This window comes from Acromyrmex echinatior, chromosome 4, assembly GCF_024713525.1.
Source record: "Acromyrmex echinatior isolate Ae372 chromosome 4, ASM2471352v2, whole genome shotgun sequence".
Lineage (NCBI taxonomy): Eukaryota > Metazoa > Arthropoda > Insecta > Hymenoptera > Formicidae > Acromyrmex > Acromyrmex echinatior.
Window position 1 is genome coordinate 10,307,986 of NC_141855.1, and position 16,989 is coordinate 10,324,974.

General features: G+C 34.9%; 3 protein-coding genes and 1 long non-coding RNA gene across 10 annotated transcripts in view; 2 read left to right on the plus strand and 2 right to left on the minus strand.

Annotated features, from left to right (window-relative positions):
* Nucleotides 1–5,944: 5,944 nt before the first annotated feature.
* Nucleotides 5,945–9,374, plus strand: deltaCOP (coatomer subunit delta). Its single transcript, XM_011066608.2, has 8 exons — nucleotides 5,945–6,128; nucleotides 6,319–6,358; nucleotides 6,643–6,866; nucleotides 7,349–7,737; nucleotides 7,814–7,981; nucleotides 8,058–8,371; nucleotides 8,479–8,795; nucleotides 8,874–9,374. The coding sequence occupies exons 1-8, from the start codon at nucleotides 6,126–6,128 to the stop codon at nucleotides 8,961–8,963; spliced, it is 1,545 nt and encodes a 514-aa protein (XP_011064910.1). The 5' UTR covers nucleotides 5,945–6,125; the 3' UTR covers nucleotides 8,964–9,374.
* Nucleotides 9,375–9,501: 127 nt separating this feature from the next.
* On the minus strand, nucleotides 9,502–11,871 carry LOC105152523 (uncharacterized). Its single transcript, XM_087405845.1, has 5 exons — nucleotides 11,119–11,871; nucleotides 10,514–10,646; nucleotides 9,939–10,159; nucleotides 9,717–9,864; nucleotides 9,502–9,642 (listed from the first exon to the last, which is right to left on the minus strand). Exons 1-5 carry the CDS (start codon nucleotides 11,386–11,388, stop codon nucleotides 9,578–9,580), a joined length of 837 nt encoding a protein of 278 aa, XP_087261971.1. The 5' UTR covers nucleotides 11,389–11,871; the 3' UTR covers nucleotides 9,502–9,577.
* Nucleotides 11,872–12,076: 205 nt separating this feature from the next.
* LOC105152365 (uncharacterized) overlaps nucleotides 12,077–16,989 on the plus strand; it is a 41,286-nt gene continuing 36,373 nt past the window's right edge. For both annotated transcript variants that reach the window (XR_015544981.1, XR_015544983.1), the window contains exon 1: nucleotides 12,077–12,387. This is a non-coding gene — a long non-coding RNA (uncharacterized LOC105152365). The remainder of the gene's footprint in view (nucleotides 12,388–16,989) is intronic.
* siz (Brefeldin-resistant Arf-GEF family protein schizo) overlaps nucleotides 12,986–16,989 on the minus strand; it is a 57,004-nt gene continuing 53,000 nt past the window's right edge. For 5 of the 6 annotated variants that reach the window (XM_011066601.2, XM_011066600.2, XM_011066607.2 and 2 more), the window contains exon 9: nucleotides 12,986–16,937. In XM_011066601.2, coding sequence (XP_011064903.1) covers nucleotides 16,663–16,937 — 275 coding nt within the window. In that variant the 3' untranslated portion in view covers nucleotides 12,986–16,662. The remainder of the gene's footprint in view (nucleotides 16,938–16,989) is intronic. The other variant, XM_011066605.2, reaches the window with a different exon arrangement.

The window sequence follows — 16,989 nt, forward strand, 5'->3', positions numbered from 1 at the left end:
ACCCAGGGTTATTTATACATCTTGAAATGAGATGAAAAAATTACAAAAGTGAGTAAATTTATTAAAACCAACGAAATTATAAATATTTTAATAAATGTACTAACTTTTGTAATTTTCACTTCATTTCAAGATATATAATCGATCCTCAGACTTCAGATTGTAAAACGGAGGATTATATTTCCGATAGGAAAAACTCATTAATCATTATCGCTTTCATATTATCTAACTAAACTTTCTTTCATGTTGATATTATGCATTAGAAAAAGAGTCTGTATTAATTGGAATTCTTATTGATAATGGACAAATCAGAATTTTCTGAATGAATCTGTTATAATTTTAGTTGAGATAATGAGAATTCTGATTAATGTAATCAGAATTTTCTGATTCATCTATTTTCAACCAGAAATTTTTTTCAATGCACTGTGTATTAGCGCAATATTCCTAAAAATCGCACGCACTAAAGTGTAGCTGACGCGGTTATCGTAATCGCGGTTATCTAATGCAAAAAATTACGATGACGGACTCGAAGTTTGCAACTTATTAGAATAAATGAATCCACAAAGGGGCGATAAAATATAACATTTGTAACGAAATATAACGCCTACTTCGAAGCAGGATATTTGTATCCCTTTGATATTTGCACGTCTGCGCCGCGTCATTCGATATCACAACTTGTATCACTGTAATAACGCAAAACAAAAATCCGCTATAAAGCACGTTCTATTTTTATGCGAATATCAAATATGACGTTCAAAAAAAATTCTGTCGCGTAAAATATAAACCCTATCCTTTTTAGCGTCCATGGAGGCGTATCAACAACGACGCTTTTCTGGTAAAGTAAAAAAATGTGAATTTAAAATGTGAAAAAGGAAAGATAAAGGAATTTCCCTTCTTTTCGTTCCTCAAAAAGAGGCAAGAAACATTAATCTTCACAAATATATAACGCGGATGTAGTCATGTGATAGCATTTAAATATTTTAAACGTGTTCACGGTTAAGGGGATGCTGGAGCTTCCGTCACTCCAGCATCCCCTTAAGCCAAAAATACATTAAAAAACGTAAGGAAGTAAGCAGTAATCGACTCGAGCAATCATAATAGAAAACGTAAGGTTATTGTATATTTTCTATTGTGATTGTCCAATTCGATTAATTTTAATTAATTACGTCTTATTGCCTTACGTTTTTCTTTGTGTTCCTAATTTTATGTAGAAATTCAAGAATCCAGAATATAATAAGTACTCATCGAGATACCGGGGCAAACTATTGCGGGATTCCCAGCAGCCGGTTATCTCGCCCATCTGTTACGTGAAGAAACGATGACTCATGCAAATATCGTAAAACTCACCGATCGGCTGCGTCCTCGTCGCCGTATCTTAGTTAACGCGATAATCGACCGACGTTTTGTCCCACGATGCCGACTCTGAGGTCTTCTCGCGAAAACGGAAAACTGCAACGGACAGCCGACGTCAGCGTATTTCCTTAATCTGCGCCGCTTGATCCCAACCCGCGCCGCATGACCTGAAAAAGTAATAGGGAGAAGTTTTTTCTTGTTATCAAGATGGCGTTTTGCTTACGCTCTCAAGAGTGCCGTATTAAGGCACGTAGGTCTAATTAGCACGGAAACTAATTGGATGAACCGGCGGTACCGCCTTCGGCCCTTATCTGCCTCTCCTGCTTCCAGTTTCTCGTTTCCTACGTCCCTCTAGATAGCTTGATGGCGGTACAAGTGCGATATACGCGAATTAATTTCTTTGTTAACCACTTACACCCAAAGCTTAATTTCTCTCTAAAAGCTACTCGTCGGCCGCATCGTTTCTGTTGCCAACAGCAGTTATGTAGTAATAACGTCGACGCCGTGCGCCGTGTGAGACACGGGAAAGGAGCAGCGTCGTAAATTAATTACAACGATCACTACCTCGTAAAGGCTCGTGAGAACTAAACTTCAACGAGATGACGGATTCTCGACCCTCATTAATATAAAATAACCAAGACCGTTTTTCAGGGGCAATCCTCTGATTTTTATATATTATAGTAATTTAAAGATTAAGAAACATTGAAAACATTTTTAATATTAATCCTTAGTACACATGATTTGATCATTTATGTACTCTACGCATTTTTTTTCTTTGAAATACTAGAAGCATCAAATAATTAATTATAACATTTATTTTAGATTTTTCATTTGCTGGTTAATTTGTGGTTAATAATTAAAGTTTAAACCTGATGATGATGTGAAAACTATTTTTCTATCTATGGTTAATCATTAAATTAATGATGCAGTAAATAATTTTTTAAACTTACCACTACAAAATTATTAGTTTAGTGATTAATCATTGCTAACACAATTTTAAACTTACCACTACAAAACTATTAGTTTAGTGATTAATCATAGCTATATAAAAATACAATTTTTTTACATTATCAACAAGTTAAGTAGGTTAAATCCAAATCATAAGTTAACAAGATAATAAAAAATCAGACCTGATATATACAATTTTTTAATACTTAGCCTTACAAATACTATCTAAAGATATTAAAATATATCTTAAATATCATATAATATCATATAATATCCCAAGAAGAATCACATATATAATTTTTGTATACTTGCAAATGATGAAAATTAATCCAGGACATAAACGATCCATCACGTGTAGAGGACTGAAAAATCATCTTTTTTTTTATAATTTCCCTTCGCGTGAAAAGAGTTTAAGGTACCCTCAATTCTTCCTTTTGATTCTCTCTTTTGACACTGGAAAATCATGCGTACCAAGGATTAAATTTCAATTTATCTAATGCAATTTGTTAAGCAGAATAAAACAATATATAAAGTAGATTTTATGTACAGATTACCTCTATTTAATAAAAGTAAAAAAAAGTGGAAATCTTTCTCGGATTCTGTCAAAAATCTAACCTTATACATTAACGTCAATTTATGCTTATTAATTTCGTGCGAATCTGCTCCCTAGTGCAGATGCGTGTTCGATGACCGATCCGATTACGACGTGAAAAAAGAAAAGGAGCAAATTTCGTTTCTTACCACTCTCTTAATTCGATCGCGCTCGTCGTTGGGCTGCCGGTCCACAGAGGAGCGGGCGAGGAACGAGAACTTATACGGTAAAAGGGGATCGCCAGGAACAGCAATGGAGAGGGAGGACAACGGAAACGCGAGCTCGGCCGAGTAGAAACGTAGCCGGAATAGATGCGGTGTAATAATGGTGTGCGCCGTTCATCTTCCGCGTTGACTAGCCGTTGAAACGCGACGCGAGGCGACGCGAGGCGACGCCGACGCCGACGCCGGCGAATATACAAGCGCGATAATGGCCGCCACTAAATTAACGCACAGCGGTGTGTACCTGACGAGACCGTTCCGCGTTCAGCGGGGCGTCTTCGGCGTCCCTCTCACTGTCGCCGATTACTCGGTTGTCGTCGGTGACAAACTAATGACTAATCGACCGCGCGCGATAGGATTTACTATTGATTCCTTCGTCAAATTCGCGAAGACGCGTCGAGTTCGGGAATTCGAATTCTCAACTGCCGCGTGCCGCGAGCGACTTGAAGTTTGCGCGGATTAAAAAATCCGTTGGCGCGTTCGTTAGCTCGAGGCGCGCAATTGAATATTTTGAATCAATCGGAAAAATCACTCGGCGCTTTTAAAGAGTTGTAGTCTATATAAGTTTGTTCGCATTACTTGAAATTCTCTAAAATATTTGCATTTAAAATGAAATAAATGTATATCGAGCTTTGAAGAAAGAAAAAGTGAAGATATAAATGTAAAAGACTTGAGCAATAGACTTTATAGTTTTAAATAATCATAATGATACGTTAAGGATTTTAAGAAAGAAACTGAAAAAAAAAACGATTAGAGAAGAAATAATCAGTGTAATAATAATTTTGGTTTCTAAACGTTTCTTTGCATCACAAATGCGATGCTTAAAATATATACGGAAATTTATGAGTTTGTCAAAAGTTAAGGCTACAGCATACAAAAAGAAACTTAAACACTAAGATATAAGCAATAAGCAAATCAACATTTTGGATTTTTTGCTACAACTTACGTTATTGCCTTATGATTTCTATTGTGATTGGTCGATTCGCTTACTGTTTACGTTTTACTGCATAAGTTTTTTGTGTGCCTTTAAACTAATCGACCTATGGAAAACAAAAAATAGAGAAAATTAATGAAGTTTAAAAGCTATGGCACACAAAAAATATAAAGCCATAAAGCCGATTCTACATTAATTGCAAGCTGATCGCAAGTTTATTGCGATAGCCAATATGAAGCGTTGATTTCAAAATGCAAGCTTTAGATTGACTGTTGCAATAAACTTGCGATCGGCTTGCAATTAATGTAGAACCGACTTAAGATGTAAGCAGCAAGTGAGTCAATTACAGTAGAAAATGTAAGGCAATAAGAGAATATAAAGCTGTAGTAATTAATGTAAAACATTAAAAACAATAATAATAAATATCATTTATCTATTACTTACGTTTTCTTCTGCTTAGTTATTTTTTAAATATTAATAGCCTTTAAATTGATAATGTGCTTATCGATACTAAAATTAAGAAATTAGTAAAAAGTGGATAACAGCGATGAAAAGGCTAGAAAAGACTGTTTACCTTTTCATCGTTCCGTAAACTACATTGCTAATATTGCTACTATACTGTTCGGTGGCGTCCTCTATTGTACGCCGAACATGATTTCTAGACGAAAGTGTTTTACAGATATTACAGTATTTTACAAATTTTTTGGGATGCTACGCATCCAATAGAAATTTAAACGATTATCTATTTTATATCACTTTTATGTTACTCACAGTTAATTAAAATTATTCTGAAATTTAAAAATAATGTTTATATAGTTCCATAACAATTTTTTAATACAATATACAATAATATATATTTGGTAGGTATGTATGTGTAGTGAGGATATCTGTCGCGAGAATTTTTCTATTTTCCGTTTATTTATCCTTTTTTCTTTCTAAGACGAAGAGCACAGACTCTTGCATAATATAATACAATGCATAAAGGTATATCCACACAAACTTGCATAGCTGCATAAACATATGCATAAAGAAAATTATTCAATCACATTTTACGTGCATCTTCATATGAGAAATGCGATTGAATAATTTTCTTTATGCATATGTTTATTCAGCTATGCAAGTTTGTGTGAATATACCTTAAGAAAGTCCTTCGTTTCCTCCCTTTCTATAAAATAAAGAACTCTGATTGGTTGAATTTTTGCCTTAGGCGTTATGCATAAGAAAATAAATCAATCAAAGTCTTTCGTTTTCTTCCTTATAAAATAAAGAACTTAGATTGAATGAATTGTTTATGTATTATAAAAGTTTGCAAAAGTTTGTGCTCCCCGGCTTAAGGATACATCCATAAAAGTATGCATAACAAAAATTATCCAATCACATTTTATATGCGATTTTATAAGAGAAATGCAATTAGATAATTTTCTTTATGCATATGTTATGCGGCTATACAAGTTTGTGTGGATATACAAAGCAGCAAGTACAGACTTTTGCATAACACGTAATGTATGAGAAAATGTACCAATCAAAGTCCTTCATTTCCTTCCTATCCATGAAATAAAGAACTCTGATTGGTTGGATTTTTTATGTCTTATGCGGCTGTGCAAATTTATGTGGATATATTCTAAAGCGGGAAGCACAGACTCTTGCATAACGCATAAACACATAAGGCATAAAAAATTCAGAATGCGAGGAGAATAAGTGATTGTGATTCGTCCATTCCTTATGTCTTAAGGCTTAAAAATCTATTGTAGATCCGGAGTTATGCCTGAAGTGCCTGAACACCTATCAATTTTATTTTAGACGACTACTATTCTTCCGGCAATGTAATTGGATGACGTTTGACTGCATCATCACGTCCACGTGATCTGCAAATACCCTTCGTAGGTTTCCTACTACGATTGTCGTGATCCATGGCGAGACGTCTCTCGGTCTTTCATCATGGCACACGTCAGCACAGCGCGCCCTCTGTTTTCCTTGTTCGTGTATTTGTATATGTGTGATGTGGAGAGGTCGGTTCGTATACGATAAAGACATTTAGATTAAATCGTATACACGGAGCATTGCAGAATCACTCGTCAGGATGGTAAGTGATTTTCTTCCACGGCCATGAGATCGTCATTGTCAAAATTCTGCTTTTTGAAAAAGAAATCCTGGAGGGGTAGAGCCACTCATGACATCGTCCACAGATGTCATCCATTTAACGGCGTGTGCCCGCCAGGCATTTAATTCTGTAGCTAAATTTATATGGTATTGTATGCTCCTTTTTTTTCTAGGTACTCATCGCCGCTGCGGTATGCACCAAATCCGGAAAAAGTGAGTTTACAAAATGTTGTTGCATTGCTCCGCTGCTGTACACATGTCGCGTATGTGTGCCTCGTTTTAATAGTGTCAGCTACTAATCACATGATATTTTTACCTCATCTATAATCCACATTCTGTTCTATTTATTGAAGAATGAGTATTAACTGATCGGTTGTAAGGAAAATTCGCATAATATTTTGCTTCCTTGAACCTATTTTTATCGATAGAATTAAGTAATTTGAAAAAAAATATTTGATGCAATTATTTCATTATCACGATTTATATTACTCTTCCAGCTATAATTTCTCGACAGTTTGTCGAAATGACAAAAGCGAGGATAGAAGGCCTACTTGCTGCGTTCCCAAAACTAATGAGCTCGGGTAAACAGCATACATTCGTGGAAACGGAATCTGTTAGATATGTTTATCAGCCACTTGAAAAGGTATACATGCTGCTTATCACGACTAAGGCCAGCAATATTTTGGAGGATTTGGAAACTCTAAGGCTCTTTGCGAGAGTGGTAAGTAGATATATTAATGGATCATAAAAGTAATGGCTGCATTCGGTAGAAAAAAACTAATCAGTTAGCGCTTAGCAATTCTTTAATACAATTGGTTCTTACACTTAGATTTAACGAAGAACTAAAGACATTAATCATATATCTAAACACTAACTGATTAATTTTTTCTGCTGAACACAGTCTTTTCTATGGATCAGTGAGCTTTATAGGATATGTTCTGCTTGACAGTTTTCTCTCCTTAATGCAGCCAATGATATTCTGATGTGACTATTTTTTTGATTAATTGGCTAATGTTGTTTTATTATCATAATTAAAAGAAGGAATCAGAAAGACAAATATTCATATGTTTTCCTTTTTTCCATCAGATTGCAGTTTTTTTTTATAATTTAGTATAGGAAAGACTTACTCCATTATAGATAAAACTTATTACTGTAGATATTAATTATATATGCGCTAAAGTATATATTGTTTGATTTCTACAGATTCCAGAATACTGCAACTCAATGGATGAACTTGAAATAGCAGAGAATGCGTTCAATTTGATATTTGCATTTGATGAAATAGTTGCATTAGGCTATAGAGAGAACGTCAATTTAGCACAAATCAGAACCTTTGTAGAAATGGATTCACATGAGGAGAAGGTTTATCAAGCAGTTCGAATGACACAAGAGCGTGAAGCTAAGAATAAGATGCGTGAAAAGGCCAAAGAATTGCAGAGGCAAAGGATGATGGAAGCTAACAAAAAAGGCGGAATTAAAAGTCCCGCATTTGGCGGAGGATATGGAAGCGGTAGTACTCCAGCTACTCCGTCCGTTGGTGATACAGCTAACTTTGTGCCTGAACCAATTAGACCTTCTTACAAGCCCAAGCTGTATGATTAATTTTAATCTTGATTGTACTTGTATTTATAAATGTAAATATTTTTACTATAATTATTATTTTATTAGGAAACCACTAAATGTTGGACCAGGTGCAATGAAATTAGGTGGAAAGTCTCGCGATGTAGACTCATTCGTTGATCAATTGAAGGAGGAAGGAGAAAATGTCGTATCAGGACCACTTGCTGCTCTTGGAACAAAATCAACGCAAACACCTCAGATAATTAATACAGAATTGTATGTTATATTAACGACATATAGAAGCTTCAAAATCATTCACGAACAAATTATTCAAATGTATTTCCATCAAAAGGGTTCATTTAAGACAAGAAGAACGACTTAATGTACGCGTCGGTCGGGATGGAGGTTTACAAAATTTCGAGTTACATGGCTTGGTAACTTTATATATCTCTGACGAGAAATGGGGACGTATCCGTGTGCAAGTCGAGAACAGCGACACAAGAGGAATACAGTTACAAACTCATCCAAACGTGGACAAGGAATTGTTTAGATCACATGGACAGATAGGTCTGAAAGTACCTACGAAACCATTCCCATTGAACACTGACGTTGGTGTACTGAAATGGCGTTTTCAAGCTCAAGACGAAACAGCATTACCAATTTCAAGTAAGGCTGCAATAATAATTGTCATGTACGCTTTTACTTTTAATTTTTAATAAATTTTCTTTTAAGTCTATGAAATATACGAGTATACATTTAATTGTTTGTAATAGTAAATTGCTGGCCTTCTGAAAACGGAGAGGGTGGCTGCGACGTGAATATCGAATACGAATTGGAACAGGCCGATCTTGAGTTGAACGACGTCCAAATAAACATTCCTCTACCTATTGGATGTAATCCTATCGTTAGTGAATGCGACGGACAGTATACACACGAAGCACGACGAAACACGTTAGTTTGGTCCCTACCAGTGATTGATGCTTCAACGAAATCAGGCTCTATGGAATTTTCTGCCCCATCTTCTACACCTGCAGATTTCTTCCCACTTCACGTTTCATTTACGTCTAAAACGCCGTATGCTAAAATTAAGGTATGGAATACATGGATTTCTATGTGTTGCGCAAATTATATCAAATTATATAAAAATAATGTTATTTTTACTTTTCAGGTTAGCGAAGTTCTGCTTGTAGAAGATCAGAGCCCAGTTAAGTATTCAGTAGAATCAGTGTTCTTTACTGATAATTATGAAGTTGCATAAGACATTATGGATAATAGATGAAAAGTATTTGCGTATGTAAGAATATGAAAATAGGCACAGTTCAGTGGGAAAGCATAATGTTACGATCAACAATCAAGATTGATTACTATTTGAATTTGAATTTTATTGCCATACAGCCATTCTTACGTGATCCATTAAACATTGATATATGTCATTTGCTATATTTATGTACATGTATCAATTTAATATGCTATTTAATAGCTGTTCGGTGCCGAATACTTATACACATTTGTAAAAAAAAGGAGATATATTTTAATTGGACTAAATTTGATTATAATTATACACGCAAATTTATCATGTTTATTTTCTACTCGATACATATATTTTAGTATTGCAATAGCTCCTGCAAAAGATTGTATTATTACCAAATATATATATCAAATTTTGTTACTCATTCGTAAGTTTATGTTACCTTGTCTCGGAAAATATTTCACGTTGTATTGCCATGTTTTTTAAAATTATTGTTAAAAATATGCTATATAGAAAAATTTTTCTTATACTTAAACGACAAAAACAATTATTTCTTCATTTTTATTTATAATTTGTAAAAACGTATAATATACAAATGTTACAATTTAATAAAACAAATATCGTTATAATTCATCCGTTGGCGTATTTATAATTTGTGGTATCAAATGATTCTCAATAACTGCTTTAGCTGCAAATTAATAAAAATCAAATTTACTATTTTCATGTAGATCCTTTTAAATGCTTTTAAAAGAAAATGCTTACCATTCATTGAATTATTCATAATTGCTGCTTTATAAGCACTTACATTTGAGGTATTAGTAAGTGTTATTTCTGCACCTTTTATTAATAATTCATAACAAACGTGTGGATGATCGCAGTGTGCTCCATATATTAATGGAGTATTACCATCCTACAGCACAGAAATATAATTATATGACACATAGTTCCAGAAATTAAGTTTATACTTAAAAGAAATGTGTGTACCTCGTCACATGCGTTAGGATCAGCTCCATGATTTAACAATAATTTGACAACATCGTGATGACCATAGGCGGCTGCCAAGTGTAGACTAGTCTGTAAGTTTGGTCCACAACGATTTATACTGGCGCCTCTTTTGAGCAATTGTTTAGCACTACCTATTTGTCCATAAGCACTGGCCCACATCAATCCAGTTAAGCCCTTTTCATCAGTCATATCCACTGAGTCTGTGCAGCAAAGATGTGTTATTTTACAACAATATTTGTATTTTAATTTAGACAATAATGGCAAATTTAATCATTTGCATTACTATATTAGTGCTAAAATAGCTATCCATAAAATATACATAAAATATACATTAACATATTTATTTAAATATTTTAAATAATTAAATTTCCAATAACAATATTGTCACGTTATTTAACAGGATATATGTGTATTATCTCATTGTCAAAGTTGATCATATTAAACTACTGCATTTAAATACTTTATATAAAGCAGCTTTTTTAATATATATTAATTCAATGTAGTGCATGTGACTGAATTCATCATAAGATGTACAGTGTATAGATATAATTTACTTGAATGTATATGGTCAGATGTAAGTTCCCCCTGGCCCGCCAAAGTATGAAACGTGATGTCGTTGCCAACATAGAGCTGGTGTATCTGCGTTTGAGTGTTGCCTCTTTGCAAATTTGTGAGCAGAGTGGGTGGCTACAAATAGATAAAAAATGAATAATACTTTTGAAGTTTTCACAGAGTACTTTCTATACAGAAGCTATAAGCTCTTCTTGTCCAGATTCATTATTAGAATGCCAACAATAACACATTTTGTAAGTATTATAGTTTACTTCATCAAGAGATGTCTGATAGGAGCAGTCTGATAAACTGTCAAACTGATAAAATAAATTAATTATATATAATTCCTCGTCCTGATAAAATAAATTATAATATTCACGAAACATTGGCATTCTAATAATGAATCTGGACACGGAGACAATCCATGAACTGCTTAGCTTCTGTATAAAAAATAAATCTTATATATTTAATTATAAAATATAAATATTCTATGGCCTACAGGCGACGGTATTACAATAACTTCTTTGTCGCGACGGGTGAATCCCCTGATTCTTGAGGTGGATACCGATGTCCGTGGAGTTCAAGGAGAAGGCTGAGAGAGGAGTACCTTGTATGGTTGGAAGGCGCTAGTCCTGGTCGAGTCTTGCCACGCTCCTGGTGCCCAGTGCCACTTTGTCTCGAGTGGCTCGGACTTGCAGCCGATGCTCACATTTTCCGGCTTGTAGATCAGAGGTTTCGGCCGTATCCCGATCGCTGATCCATCAGGGGTGACGCTCTTCTCGCTCTCAGCAGTCTCGGCAGAGCAGCGGCCCCCTTTGATTTCGTCCTCTTCCCGCTCCTCCTTTAGAATTAATTCCGAGTGAATCTGATCTTCCATAGCTGTCAAACATGAAATTTCAAATCGCACAAGTAACGTGCGAGATGTACCAAGCGGATCAGTTTCTTTTTACGATGTCCTTTTTATTCGTTACTTGTTAGTCGAACGCGAAAACAGAATTTTCTGTCAAATCATATAAAACTGGTTGAACTGGATTACTGGATTTACACCATGTTGGAGGTTAGGAATACATTATCTCGAAGTTGAATAATCCGATTGAAAACATTCCACGTCGGACTGTCGGAATTGTCAAGAAACGTGGAATTCGACTGCCATTCTCATGTTGATATTGTTCCACTATTATTTAAATGCAATAATCATATACGACACCCTGCATAGATGCTGTATGTGTTCCGTTGGATGGTATTGTATTTATTTACGAAAGGATGTACATACATGTGCGAACATTGAGAACCGATACAAATAAGCAGTTCATGCGCGCTGGAAAGCTGTTTTAGATGTGCGACATATGCGGCGTGTTGACGATGGATTTAGTGTTATCAATGGGCGCATTCAAGTTGACAAAGCGGCTAGTCCGTTCGCCAAGCAAATCAGCATAATTGGTTGTTACTTATAGATCCAACCAATCATATACAATCGCTCGGTAAGCATGCCTAACCGCTTTGCCTAACCGTCTTGAATTCCCCTATTGTTATCAATGGGCGAGTTCAAGACAAAGCGGCTATGGTTGGATCTGTAAGTAACAACCAATTATATTCATTTGCTTGACGAGCAGGCTGGCCGGTTTGTTAACTTTAACGCATCCAATATATCATAAAAATTGTTTTCCATTTATACCGATTCTCAGATAATTCTCACTTGTGACGTCATAACTCAGTTGAATGCGCGTTCCTTTGCGTTCTGACAAGTGAGATTTAAATGAGTTTTTGCCTATAATCTGCAGAAGATCGAGATCGTGTGAGTCTCGTAAACTTACTTTTTTTAAAAGTGAAGTTATGAACCTGTGTTGTCATTATCATGTGATAATTTTTTACCAAAGTAAGTAAATAATGATGATCATTAATTTGAGTATAAAATACTCAGCTCACTTCAGATTCAGTTTCACTTGTGTGTAAATGGAAAGCAACTAAACTTAACGGTAATCTGAGACTACGTTCGTTCTATTTTCGGAAGATTAGAGCAAACGATTAAATTAATTAATTGACAGATTAATTTAATTGTAGAATTATAAAATTTCTTTCATAATTTTTTTCTTTCGCAATCGTCTTTTTTTTCTGTGCAAAAAAGTGACAAATAATAGTTTTATTCATTAATAAAAATACAGAATACGTTACTTGAAAACTTAGGATGATTTCGGCCAATTAACTCCGATTAATTTAATTGATGTTTAATATGAACCGATAGAATTGCTCACGGCAAAATTTTTGTCTACCATCCAAAGATTTGAATGCTAATCAAATCTTTCTTTCTAAACGAATAATATTATTAATAGTAATATTAATAGTAATATTATTAGTATTATTAATAGTGTAGTAATATATATCAATAAATTAATCGCCGATTATGTTAATTGAATTGTCACAGCATGACGTCAGAGATGATAAATAAGCTGATATTGATGAAGGAAATATACGCATTTCGGATTCAGAGTTATTTATTAACACAGTGTACTTACAGCATTTACTAGACTAACAAGGGAGAAATTTACTAATAATTTGGCATTGAGAGGGAAGAGGAGGGGGCGAGAGGAAAAGGGGCGATTGATCTTGATTATACACGCTTTCTCACCAGCAAGGCTTTCTCGGAGAGCAAGCCGAATAACGGCTGCGACGTGCTCAATCGGGCATCAGACTTTAAAGATCGCGCCAATTTGGTGCAATCCATTCTTCCCTGATATTTTTCCGCTAACAAGAATACGTATTTCTACTTTAACGCGACTGACAACGACAGTATGACAATAGGTATCAAATTCGAGGGATAGTGCGAGGCGATGCTCAAGTCATCTCATTCTCATTGCTCAATAAAGTGATTCCTTTTTCTTTGTGAGGGTGGGATAAAGTGATACATGAAAAAAAAAAGATACATGTCGTAAGAAAATTTGGGGTTTTCCTAATCAGTCTTTTTTTTTTCTTGCCCTCGCGCGAGATTATCACAGAATTATTCAGATTATTTAAGTGAGTGGCCAGTGAGAAGAATTGACGCGATCTCGTCCGTGGAACTTAGCATACTTGTTGACGTTAACGCTGCATCTAAAGTCGATCATGTGTCTCTGTACAATTTCTGCCCATTTCTACTAACGTAGATTAACTTTAATCTTGATTTAACTTACTTTTTATCTTTTTCTAATTCTAAGAATTATAAAAGGATAAAGAGTAAATTAAACCGAGATTAACGTTAATTTACAGTGATAGAAATGGACACATTAAAGGATTATCTTCGCGAGGTAATCCCGTATTCTGTCGTACGAGATCGTATCGCGTATATCGTGTTGATGAGAAAGACTAGAATCGATGTCGGTGATGCGTGCGCGAGTAGCTCGTTTAATACGGATGCTTTCCATTTAATGGCACAAATCGATACAAGCATCGTTCCATCTTTCTTTATATTTAGTAAGCAATAAAAATAAAACGACACTTGTGTCGACTTGTGCCACCAAATGGAAAGCACTTAATGAAGAAAAGTTCGCAACAGGCATGGAAATATACCTTCGTTTACCTCTCTTTCTCTCTCTTTCTGTAAACAAAATGTATTGTCGACAAGCCACCACAAATACGTAAATTGTCTCTCGACAATTTCAACAATTCCTCTGCTCCTTTTCTCGTTTCTCTTTATTAGAATCATAAATAGAACGGAGTGTTCAACATTCGATCGTTTACAACGTTTATAAAGTACATTAGCGATACGGGTCGTACGTGTCAAGGATCAATCGATAACAGTTATTAGCAGACGTGACAGGCGCAAAATTAGAACGTAGTCGATCATGCGGTTACGTATAAAAATTTTCAGCCCGGCAACTTATCTCTAGACATCGCTTTTCGTTCAGCGCGCTGGAAAAATTCTGATACAATACAGGAGAACGAGAATCTTTTTTGCACAATATCTTTTGACCGATTGCAAACTCGTTCTCTCTAACGAATCTTAATCTTAAGTTAACGATAATTACAAAATTTATCGCTGATATTAACAATGCGGCCGAAAGCATCTCTTTTTCTCCCCAGTAAGCAAACTATTCGCAGAATGCCAGAAGATTGATAACAAATTCGATTAGAAAAATTCAGCAGATCAGTACCATCTGTGTCCGAATTGAAACTTTCTTATGCTCTGTCAATCAGCTGTACCTCGATAGGATAACACACTTAATAAATTATATAACAAAATCTTGTATAAAATTTGTAATCTGCAATTACGGGTATATTTACAAAACAGATGTAAAAACTCTGATCTTTTCTAAAACATTAATAACTGTTAATAACTGTGCTCAATTAAGTTCAATATAGTATTTCAGCAAAATAATAATATATTCAAAATCGAATCATCCTAGCGCAATTATTGCAAAATTGTCGTAAGTTCATGATGCCATTAATGTGCAATATTTTCAATTTGCCTATCGAGGTGTTAAATCATGCAAACAAATTGTTATATTTTTTTTGTGACATTCTGTCGCCAGCATCTGATATAACAGATTCTGCATCAAAATTTGTTAATGATTTGCAAAATCTGTTTAAGCAGACTTGACCTACTGGGTCTCTTTCACTCTCTCTCCTTTCCCTTTGTAACGTCATTAAAATCTTTTGATTAAACACACGTCTGATATTCACGATACTAAGAAAGAATTAGAGCACAAGTAAAGAGAGTAGAAATCTAAGGTAGAATTATATTAAACACTCCTCCTATGTAGATGCGTTATTTTAACGGGAGATTATCATTAAATTAATGAACGCCGTTTGCTTGTTTACAGCCAGCTGATATCACGATCAGCGCTATGTACATGATCAATTAGTTTGTCATACAATTCCACAGCTCTTGGAAAAAAATTTCCGACCTCCTCTACGATTGTGATTTCATTAGTTCGTTCCTCGGTCGCGGGAGATTTTTTTTTATCATGGCAGTATATAAGGCATGCGCGTTTTTTTCTTTCCTTTTTTTCCCCGTTTATTTCGCGTATGTATCTTAACTTACGTGATTATATTCTCGCAACGATATTATCGACGTTTAGATCTATCGTCTATTCTTGCCGCGAAAAACGAGAAACGAATTAATCATATGGATATATTTAACATGATGAGTTTTTTTCTTTTCGCTCCTTTTTTTCTTCTTTTGAAAATGTGAACAACTTCGAGTCAAAATTTCAACATACATAAGCAAAAACTACTTCTCGTGAATGATTATCAATAGATTGCTATAATGACAAACACGTCTTACGTCTTACGTTAAGTCTTATTTCATTGCTACATTCAAACTTCACGTTTCCGTTAATAAAAATCGTTAGACATCAACATGCACCTAACATCGATAGAGATTGCTTATCGTTTCCCTTATACTAATTTCTTTTTGTTACATGTGACAACTCGTTTCGAACGTCGTTATAAGCCTATTATTTACAATTTTTCGAATTAGTGATGGTGATAATACTTGCTGATAGCGATTACTATTAGAAATTCTCGATGGTATCTCGTATTCTTACAATTCTTGTGATTTAAGATTTTCTCTTCATTAAATTCTACTTGTTAACGCCCGTCTGTGTAAAACTAAGCAAAAATGTAATATTATCTACACACAATTCTATCATTCAATATCGCGTCTTCGTAAATTATAAATACAGTGTGAAAAATGTGTCCATTAGTTGTTTTAGATGAATAAATACTATACATAGTCTCGGGAGAGGAGAATAGGTTAAAATTTTCTTTTTCTTTTTAAATGCGCCTGGCGATTGGATCCTGCCCAATCCTTCAGATTTACATCTTTATTAGCTGTCGTCATTAGCGCTCTAATCCTTTAGCACGCTTCGTGATGCACGTATAAAAAGACACTACTCTATTAGTACGGTAATAGAACAGTTCACGGCAGGCTTGCTGCTTGTAATAATTCACTTTTTTTTTTAGAGAAGAAAAAACTGCACGACGAGAAGTTCCAAGTAGAAGAAATCGCAATTTTATTAATATGAATAAATTAGAGAGTAATTATTGCTATTCAAATTTTCGACATAAACGCGAGACATAAACACGTCTTTATCTGATTAAAAACACGAAGCGTACTAGAAGAAAACAGAAGATATACGAAAGTGTACCTCATTTACGTTACTGGAAGAGTACATTATACTTCTGTGGTGCGACTGTAAGGACCGGACTCTTCAGATTGTGACAGTTTTCGCTCTCGTTTGGCGAAAAGACCTCCTAAAAAAGACGGTTGCTGAGCCAGTCCCTTACCACCGGCCCCAGGAATTGTAGCTCCTGGATGAATAGAATGAACTTGTCCAGGATGTTTAATGCCTTGGCTCATCGAGCTGGCAGAAGTAGATTGAAATGAAATAGACATACCGCTGTCCAGAGAACCCACGCTTCCACGACGCTGTGGCTTCTCACCGGCAACTAAATACATACATTGACACGTTACATTTTCATATATTTGCTAAAATGTAAA